A 10,028-nucleotide genomic window follows, 5' to 3' on the forward strand; every position below is an offset into this window, starting at 1 on the left:
GTGCTTGTTTACTTATTTACTTACTTACTTCGCTAGCCATCAAGATCAATAGTGATCCATGGCCTCCAATAATTTCCTTAAACTACCTCTATCACTGATTAACTCTTGCCAATTCCGAATTCAAGTGCTATACTGTCTCTATCGACAGCTTCCATTTATGACTATTTTTGACTGCCACGTGATATTTTACCTTCTGCAAAGTTAGACTTAAAGACCTTCCTTAAAGTAGCTTCCACAATAACAGCCTAAAGAGCTAAAGAGCTCTCCTGCACTTCAAAAAACCTCCTTTCTTCTCCAAGAATGACTCAGCAATCATGTTGGGAAGAGTGTTTCCATATTTAAAAAAACATAAGCAGAAAGAAATTGGAACCGAAGCCAAATATCTGTGAATGATAATCGACAAGAGAGTGACTTAAGAGTTACATTAAAGTAACATGTGAAATATTTGGCGCACAGAGCTCGCATTGCACTAAGACTACTTTAAACTAGCCGTCAGACCTATATTCACATTCTTAACAAAACAAGATATGAAAAGCTTTGTTGTAGCTTAGAATATTAATTATAAATGTGTAATTACCTCCGTGTGGACCACCTCCGGTCGAGGGTCTAGATACATCTAAGAAATTAAGAAAAGTCAGGGCTTTAAAAGCTGATATTTTGTTAGTAATAAAACAACTTTATACTCACCAAACTGAGAATTAGCATTTGACATAATAAAAATATCTGAATTTGCAAAGTCTGCGAGGTAATAATAATTTACAGGCTCATTCGTGTCGGTATTATACTGATCCAATTTTGTATATCCATATAATTCACTTTCAACCATTCCCAGATCAATATCATTTCCAGATTTAAGCAGTAAGACACTCTGATCAACACCAAGTAATCCAACATATGATAATGGCTTAGACTTGACTGAAATGTTGAGTAGACTGCTTGGTCTTGCGTCCGATTTTGATAAATCAATATTTACCTAGATAAAGGAACGCATTAAATTATTAGTCTTAAATAATTAAATCTATTGTACATGCCGGTTGGACTTGTAGGTAATATTGAAAAGTCGGATACTTACAAAGTTAGACAACAAATTATCAAAGCTCAAAACTCTGCTAGCAGAAACAATTTCTCCATCCGATGTTACATAAAATGCAATAATTCTAGCCGACGGAGTCATGCTGTAAGTTGGTTGGAAGTCAAATTTCAAGCATTTTGTATTCGATCCTTTGACTTGACCTTTAGCAACTATCTTGTTCCTGGCAAAAATGAGGTAGTTAACTTGATTAATGTTGACATTTGAAACAATTTTTAATGATGTTGATCTATCCATTGGAAGCGTTCCTGGAACTTTAATTTCAATATATTGTTTGTTTATTGTTGGCATGACTAAAGCATAAGAATATCCATATGATCCTTTATAATTTGCATTAATACTGATTGATGTGACATTTGATGCTGCTACAATTTGAAATTCAGCTATGCCATTGTTCAAGAATTTCTTGTAAGTCACTCTTTCATATGACCATGCATTCATAAAACTGAAAGCAACATCAAGGTTTACAGGATCACTGTCATCAGTTATTGGAGTTCCATAAATATCTTTAACGAATGCTTTCACTGTAAATGGTAAGTTAACTTTGAAATTATTATCGGATTTGATTAATTCAAGATCGTACAAGTGTCCATAGACATCAACTATTTCTGTTACATTTCTTTGAATTCCTGTTAGTGCTTCCGTAAATGTTACTGTCAGACGAAATGGTCGTGTCGAATAATAAAACCTTTCTAACTTCAGATCATTTTGAATATTGATGGATGTGGTTTTAGTTGAATTGTCTAATGACTTTTCTATCCTTCTAACAGAACTTCCTACCGCGTAAGACAGTGGTGTTATAGACACCACTGCACTTCCTTCAACATCCTTACCATAAGTATACTTAGCTCTGTATGAAACTATGATGTCATGGTAATAATATACCTTATTCTTAGTGACTAGAGTAACTTCGAATTTCGGCAATACATATTCAGCAACTTCAAACATTTTTGTAGTTTCTGGATTTTTACCATCAACTTTTACATGAATCATCCAAATGCCAAGCACTGGTTCATCAGACAATTGCAATGACTGGCTGTAAACTCCTCTTTTGAAAAATATATTTTCATACTGCTTAATTCGGTTATTACTGCCGTCAGAGATAAAAATATCAACATTTGTAGTTGGGAATGGCTTTGTTTCTGCATTTAAAACAAGAACTCGAAATTGCACCTTTTCACCAGGCTTGTAAATTGCCTTATCAGTTTGAATATAGACAGAAAATTTCTTTGTATTCAAATTAAGACTTGTGGTCTGTTCGAATGTCTGATTTTTGACTTTTAGGAAGTAGTTTCCCAAGACTTGGTCTTTTAGCTGTGAAAATGCAATGAGATAATTTTGGATTAAAAGGTTACATGCTCAGACTTACATCAAAATCAACTTTTTCTAGTGAGTTGTTCTTCAGAGTTACGCTTTTGATATTTTCATAAACTATCTTGTCTCCAGACTTGCCATAAAGTTTTATTTGAAGAGTTTCAGGCTTAGTGTATCCAGTTGATGCTACTGCTACTGAATATTTACCTTGAAACTGGATTATGTTGGAGCCAGTGACTATAAATGAGCTAAATTAACATTTTGAAAGAAATAAAATGTTAATGCTATCCAATTTAAGCAGGAAGTGCTGATTCTGCTACATTCAAACTTACTTCTTACAATCACTAAGCTTTACAGCCAAACAGCAAAAAACAATCAATCTTGAAATTCCTTTCCACATTACTTTACGATTCTCAAAATTAGACTGAATTTCTATGGCTTTTGGTGCTGAATTTATACCTTTCCTTACGAAAATTCCCTGATAAGCTTAATATATTAAGTTGGTGTCAGGTGGACACTTAACAAATTTATACATATTTAATATGCACAAGCTTTTAACATCCGTAAATATGGTTGATTTAATTAATTGCACTTACAATATTCTGGATTTGTGCTTTTAAAGCCACGACTATCAGTTCTGTATAATTGAATGTCAGACTTAATTTGTGATGATAAAACAACCTTTAAATGTCTATTTAATAACAACACAAAATGATTTAACAAGTGGAACTAGCCACAACAATCTCCGTCAACGACCATATCACGTTGAAAACACCGGTTCTCGTCCGATCACCGAAGTTAAGCAACGTCGAGCGTAGTTAGTACTTAGATGGGTGACCGCTTGGGAACGCTACGTGCTGTTGACTTTTTGTCACTTTTTTGGTTTCTTTTTTGAAAAACTGTCAAATTTAAGTTTTAAATTTTTTATTTTTATTGATTTTAAATACAGAAACTAGAGTAAAATCTTTGAATATTCTTAATACAGTTCACGGCATTTTCAAATCTATAACAATTGACACATAACAAGCCACAGAAATTAAATACGTAAAACTTTTTTAAGTATAAAATACAAAATTTCGATGATTGACAGAACTGATGCGCCGATGAAAAATGCCATAAGTCCGCCAATTTGTGAAATTTTCTCACTTATTGTCATATCTTCTTTTTCCTTGTGCCTCAATACTTTGTTGACATAGTGATCATCAGCTAAGAATAAATGTATTCGACTCATAACAGATTTAGGGAACTCTTCATCCATCGGTGCATTATATGCCTTAAATACTCTTTTGTAGTCAAATTCTGCTGAGCTTGTCTCAACTTTATAGTTCAGGTTCTTACATGATGGCTTACAGTCACACAAAAATTCTGACTTAAAACGTTCAGTTATGAAAAATGAGTTCATGGCTTGAATGACACATCGAGTGTCTTGTTGACTGCAAACTTTCGTCTCATTTTTATGGATCATTGAATACTTGATGCAGTCACACTTGTTGAATACGAACTTTGAGAAACATTCGGTAAGACAGTTTCTTTGTGAATATCCATGGAAGAAATCGAGTGACTTTGTTGCTGATGTATGGCACTTATTATTTACATTAATCTCATCTACAGACATGTCTGGCTGAATTGCAACAACAACATCACTATTTAATGGAACTCGGAAGAATCCATTCATCATTTGTGGATGTTCATCTGACGAATGGACGCGAACTTTAAATCCTTGAACAGGTCCTTTGCACATAAAATCTAAATCTGAAGTTTTCATATTAAGAACAACATTTAGTCCATAATCGGTGCCAGCTAGTGCACGTTTAGGACACACATCAAGATCTGATGAACAATATCCTTTCTCTAAATTCCATTCATGCTGCTCTTTTGGATCATGATTATATTTACGATAAAGATCTTCATAATCCATCATATTAAATGTGTAGCATATTCCATCATCCGTAATTGACTCAGTAAACAGTTCCGAGCAGTCTATAATTTCATTTCTAAACTTACAGAACAAGATCATTTCATTCCTTGGGACGGCAATTTCGCGTAGAATTTGTAAAAAGTCTTCGCCTTGCGTGGGCGAATCACTTTTTACGTTCACGCTCGAGAACAAATGTGGATCACAAACTTGCGTGAGTGCCTCAATATACGACAGACTGAAAAAAAATCAAAAGTCACTGCTTTAATGAATTTGTTGACATTTTTTGTCTCATTTCTGGTGCATTAACTTACTATTCATGATCGTATTGATAGTCAGTGAGGTTGTAAATTATGTTGTGATATGCATCAGTGACGTTCACGATTGACTTTTTTGCTTTTGTTTCGGGGCAAATTGTGACTGCGGGAAATGGAATTTGATGTATGGGAAGCTTCTCACTAATTTCGACAATTGTTGATTGATTTTGATTTATGAATAGGAAATAAACCATAAATATTAGCGATGTAACTATAGCCAATCCCCAAAATATTCTAAAAATAAATAGAAATAAGTTGTTATTTGAGACATTAGAAGGAAGTCTAAGTAATGTTTATTGTAATGATTTAAGTGAAATATTAGTGAGTGTAAATGCTCACTTATGGGTAATGTGATCTTTATTTTGAATAATTGATGAATTTCAGAGTGTTTTGGTTGTAACTTAGAAGTGATTTTGGCAAAGAACTTGCTAGTTAAGCTGTCGTGGTACACAGATTGCTGACCACCGCTGTGAATCATTGATAGCTGGGATTTTTAAATGCTTAAAACCATTTGAATCAATCTTTTTGCTTTGAAAATTGAAAATTTACTGAAAACTTGTTGAAATCACAGCTTTAACTTGAAAATTAAGAAAGTTATAGGTCTCTATCAGTGTAAATGAAGGAACTTACTAGTTCATACTATATCAAGTTAACAACAACTGAACGAAAATATAAATAAACAAGTTCTTTGCACTTTGAAAATCGAAAACAAACTAAATGTAAATATGAAGGGGCCAGCAACTATTAAAATGGAAAATCAACTAAATTCAGTTTCAAATATAATTTGAATTATAAACGACGGTTGATTTATTCTCACTTAAGTATTTCTACAGTACACTAGTAACACTGTGGGATAAATAATAGACGACACTAGTCTAATCTAAAGGAATTTCACAGAAATTAGTAATAATAATCATAATATTTGATGATAGTTGCTTTAAATTATATAAAAGCTAGTTCCAAATTTTAAACTCCAAAAAATCTTATTACATTATTTCCAAATCACTATTTCATTCATTATTCATCAAAACGTTTCTTATCAATATAAATATTCACAAAAAGTAATAACAATTTTTTAATCTCCCGTCACTTACTTTTCATATTTTTTATGGCTCGTTAAATACTTGATCCCATGAATTCGTCCAATTTGAAAGTAGCTTTGAAGCGTAATATCTTTATCATAATCTTTTGACCTGTACAGAAACACATAATGTTCAATTAATAAGTTAATCAAATTACAGGCGCCAGTGCTTATGTTCAATTCTAATATGATGATTGCAGGCAGCACTTGAGCACATGCTTATCTAATTTTTTTTTCACATAATGTCTTTATCAAAAAAATAATTCTGACCCTTTCTGAGATTCCATAATTATGAGCAGGAAATTATGCAAATCTTGAACTACACAAAATGTCTCAAACGTTCAAGTTCTTCAAATTATTATTCACGACTGTGATCTGTCAAAATTTGTATAGAAGATTTTTGTGAAAAGTTATGACATTGTGTTTGTAAAAATAGGCTCTTATAATTTTCATGATTTGTCTGGCTGTTGTAAGTCGGAATTGACTATTTCATATGTGATCAATCACTTGATTCTTTCATATAGAACTGATCTTGATGGTGTAGTGTGACGGAGGAAGGATTCGAAAAGGAAGAAGGTGTCTTGATCATCCGGTCATCTAATCAGAAACCTGTAAATGACTCTAGACTATCGTCTACCGCCCTCTAAATTTTTGCAATCCGTTCTAAATATTTTCAGTACACAGGACAGTTTGGACAACATTGGTATATGGTAATGCTAAAGGTGCAAGATTGATCAAACACATAAGATCAATTTTGATCATTCGGTCGTTTACCGTGAATTGACTTCTGAAGCACAAATAGCTTAACTGTTCAATTTTCCGATACCAGTCTGGGGGTAACTCTAACTTGTTGCCGGATTCGGTTTTAATCCGGTCAGTTTTCCGGCCTGATCCCAAAATTTGAATTGATCTACTCCAGGGTAAACGGAAAGTGTCCTGCTTTTAGCAAATCAATTTTAGCAGTGTCCTGCTTTTAGCACTTATGTTTGAATTTTGAAAAACCGTTAGAAATTATCACAAAAACTTGATTTATTTTTGAGTTTAAAACATTTAATTAAATTTTTACGGTTTATTTGTTGATAACTTGCAGAAATAACACCAATATATTTGATTAATTCAGCAAATATCAATTTAAATTAGCATTAAAAATTTAATATTTCTACCGTTATTTTTTTATTCAAATATCCGATGCTAAAAACCGTACAAATTCTTGCAAAACCATACAAAAATAACTGACAGTTTTTCTATTCGTTTACCCTGGGATCTACCAAATTATGCTGTTCGGGTTAGACAGTGTCAATACATAACTGACAAATTTCATTTCCCGCTCAATGCTGAACGAACACACATTTCCTAGTCAATCACAAAAAGCGTGTCTATAGTTCACGCATGTATGGAGATGAAAAAAAGTAAATTCAATAAGTTAATTGGAATAAATGTAAAGTTAATTTTTTACTATCACAACTATTTGGAGACAGCTTAATAATAGATAATTTAATGATTATAATGATGAATTTTTGTGATTTTTTTGTGGGATTTTTATAGCTTTTTATAATCAAATTTTGCGAATGAAAAAGGCATTGTGAATGAATAATTTTTTGCAATAAATATTGAGTGGTTCTGGGTAATTGGTTTTTGAATAATGAGGTAGTTAATGTACTTTTGGGTAGATTAAACCTTGATGGGTATGCTTAATAGTAGTTCGTTTCTATTTCTCTTTGAAATTGTGATACAGTGTAATTTGAATCCATTTTCAAATACCTATGTTTGAAATGAACAGTTTGCTATCACTCAACTGACGCATACATATTGAATTGTTGCTACTTCAGCGGAAAGGTGGCAGACATGACAATCAAATTTGGCAAAGACAAACAATTTGGACAATTGGAAGCCACTTGGTATGGCTCTAAGTACATATATTGCTACTTAATCGCCGTTTTGCAGCATTTCAATGTACATCGATCAGTTTAGTCTGCTGTGAATAAAATTTTCTGTAAATGAACATATGGACCTTACGGTGACCTAACGAGTTTTGAAACACAATGGGTTTTTTGTGCTAATTTGTGAAAACAAGAAAACAACTTTTAAAAAGAATCATTGATAAATTGACCGAATATTGACAAATCCAAATAGACAAATTGATATTTAATCAAATTATAATTTTTTATTGAAGCATTGAATATTTTTATAAAAAATAACTTCTGTATGATTTCTACATAATATATGTGATCTATAGTATCATTAAAAAGCATAAAAAAACAACTTCTTAAGTTCCTTAATAACGATGTCCATCTCTAATGTTATGTTGATTTCTATGACCAGACATATGATCTTGGTTATGAATACTTCGTCCATCTTCATTTCTACCATGACTCCAATTTGAATTACTGTTACTACCTGAATACTTACTACCTGAATTACGATCACTGTCACTTAATCCGTGATGTTGATCTCGACTTTGATTGTTTAAGTTCCTGCCTTGATCGTTCAAGTTTTTGTTTTGATTGTTTTCATAATCGTTGTCTCTATGATTGTTGCTTCTATTTCTATCTTGATTATCTCTTCGAATGCCATGTTGATTGCTTCCCAAATCTCTTTTATGTCTGTCCTGATTGTCACCATCATTGTCGTTGTTACCTTCATCATTGTCATCATTTCTTTTGTTTCTGTCATGATTGTCTCCATCACTATCGTTTTTATCATCATCATTGTCATCATTTCTCTTATGTCTGTCATGATTGTCTCCATCATTATCGTTGTTATCTTCATCATTGTCATCATTTCTCTTGTTTCTGTCATGATTGTCTCCATTACTATCGTTTTTACCATCATCATTGTCATCATTTCTCTTATTTCTGTCATGATTGTCTCCATTACTATCGTTTTTACCATCATCATTGTCATCATTTCTCTTATTTCTGTCATGATTGTCTCCATTACTATCGTTTTTACCATCATCATTGTCATCATTTCTCTTATTTCTGTCATGATTGTCTCCATTACTATCGTTTTTACCATCATCATTGTCATCATTTCTCTTATGTCTGTCATGATTGTCTCCATTACTATCGTTTTTACCTTCATCATTGTCATCATTTCTCTTATTTCTGTCATGATTGTCTCCATCACTATCGTTTTTACCATCATCATTGTCATCATTTCTCTTATGTCTGTCATGATTGTCTCCATCACTATCGTTGTTTCCATCATCATTATCATCATTTCTCTTATTTCTGTCATGATTGTCTCCATCACTATCGTTTTTACCATCATCATTGTCATCATTTCTCTTATGTCTGTCATGATTGTCTCCATCACTATCGTTATTATCATCATCATTATTTCCTACACTTCTTTTACTTCTGTCCTGATTGTCACCACCACTATCATTGCGATCATCACCATCATTAAAGACGCTGTTAATCACATTTCTCTTATTTCTATTTTCTCCGTGCTCATTGCTGTTACTTTCACTTGTATTATCATCTGTATGGCGAACAGGACTATTATTTGAGGAATCATTATGGTCGCTACCAGTTGGCATTGCCTGAGCAATACATATCAGGCAAACAACTAGAAAAATAAACTTGATCATTTTGTTATAGTTTCTTCTTGATTGAATTACAAGACGAGACTGAATGACTTTTGAATAGAGAATCTATCCTTATATACTTTAATAAATGCAAGTTTAGCAGTTCTAGAAAGGTATAATGATTGTTTTTACTGTCGATTAAATTATTGATTAGAGCAGATAAAAGCTTTGCTGATGCAATTTTCGGTCCAGATTAAATAGTTTATTTTTAATTTGTCTCATTTATTGTTTACTTCTGGTGTCGACTTTGTTGCACTTTCATCTGATTGGAAGAGGTAGACACTGATAACGTGACGTGTTGAATCATGGATAGGATGACCATACGATTTTCGCTTTATATCGGAACAAAATTTGAAATGGTCAAGATAGTTTTAAATCAGGCAATCTTTTGGATTAGTTTGAGTTTTATTGTACGATAAACAAGTTAAAGTCGTCCAAATGTTGTCAAGTTAACTTTCCAAATGATAAATTTCTCAACCCAAAAACGAGACATAATATGACTTTGTCAGTACACAGCAGCACTAGAGCAAAATACAGCACTGTCTCGGCAAAAATGAAACAGATGGCTGCCCTAGCTATGGAATATTTTTAGCGATATAGGTGAAGTTTTGTTTTCCTTTTTGTAACTTGAATGATCAGCTTTTATAGGGTGGGATGAGTGATGAGCAATTTATTGATCTGTCATTGCGTCACGCGATTTTAATAAAATTTTCCCATTT

The 10,028-nt window shown here is 32.6% G+C and overlaps 3 protein-coding genes and 1 non-coding gene across 4 annotated transcripts; 1 reads left to right on the top strand and 3 right to left on the bottom strand.

Annotated features, from left to right (window-relative positions):
* Positions 1-475: 475 nt before the first annotated feature.
* LOC139099600 (CD109 antigen-like) lies at positions 476-2,804 on the bottom strand. Its single transcript, XM_070652110.1, has 6 exons — positions 2,737-2,804; positions 2,460-2,652; positions 1,073-2,404; positions 688-973; positions 578-616; positions 476-498 (listed from the first exon to the last, which is right to left on the bottom strand). Exons 1-6 carry the CDS (start codon positions 2,802-2,804, stop codon positions 476-478), a joined length of 1,941 nt encoding a protein of 646 aa, XP_070508211.1.
* A 347-nt stretch (positions 2,805-3,151) lies between these two features.
* LOC139099696 (5S ribosomal RNA) lies at positions 3,152-3,270 on the top strand. The gene has a single exon (XR_011545342.1). It is a non-coding gene; the product is annotated as a 5S ribosomal RNA (ribosomal RNA).
* A 113-nt stretch (positions 3,271-3,383) lies between these two features.
* LOC139099631 (pickpocket protein 28-like) lies at positions 3,384-6,086 on the bottom strand. Its single transcript, XM_070652145.1, has 4 exons — positions 5,988-6,086; positions 5,731-5,829; positions 4,634-4,870; positions 3,384-4,557 (listed from the first exon to the last, which is right to left on the bottom strand). The coding sequence occupies exons 1-4, from the start codon at positions 6,002-6,004 to the stop codon at positions 3,441-3,443; spliced, it is 1,470 nt and encodes a 489-aa protein (XP_070508246.1). The 5' UTR covers positions 6,005-6,086; the 3' UTR covers positions 3,384-3,440.
* A 1,906-nt stretch (positions 6,087-7,992) lies between these two features.
* On the bottom strand, positions 7,993-9,294 carry LOC139099601 (GATA zinc finger domain-containing protein 14-like). Its single transcript, XM_070652112.1, has one exon. The coding sequence runs from the start codon at positions 9,259-9,261 to the stop codon at positions 7,993-7,995; it is 1,269 nt and encodes a 422-aa protein (XP_070508213.1). The 5' UTR covers positions 9,262-9,294.
* Positions 9,295-10,028: the final 734 nt, after the last annotated feature.

Source organism: Chironomus tepperi, unplaced genomic scaffold (assembly GCF_022539635.2).
Source record: "Chironomus tepperi strain 1889 unplaced genomic scaffold, CSIRO-AGI_Ctep_v1 contig_479, whole genome shotgun sequence".
NCBI lineage: Eukaryota > Metazoa > Arthropoda > Insecta > Diptera > Chironomidae > Chironomus > Chironomus tepperi.

Coding starts and splice junctions, on each gene's coding strand:
- LOC139099600 (XM_070652110.1), bottom strand. CDS start 2,804: ATGTGGAAAGGAATTTCAAGATTGATTGTTTTTTGCTGTTTGGCTGTA. Junction 2,653..2,736: donor AAGCTTAGTGATTGTAAGAA/GTAAGTTTGAAT, acceptor ATGTTAATTTAG/CTCATTTATAGTCACTGGCT. Junction 499..577: donor CGGAGGTGGTCCACACGGAG/GTAATTACACAT, acceptor ATGTGAATATAG/GTCTGACGGCTAGTTTAAAG.
- LOC139099631 (XM_070652145.1), bottom strand. Junction 4,871..5,730: donor AGCCATAAAAAATATGAAAA/GTAAGTGACGGG, acceptor ATTTATTTTTAG/AATATTTTGGGGATTGGCTA. Junction 4,558..4,633: donor TATCAATACGATCATGAATA/GTAAGTTAATGC, acceptor ATTTTTTTTCAG/TCTGTCGTATATTGAGGCAC.
- LOC139099601 (XM_070652112.1), bottom strand. CDS start 9,261: ATGCCAACTGGTAGCGACCATAATGATTCCTCAAATAATAGTCCTGTT.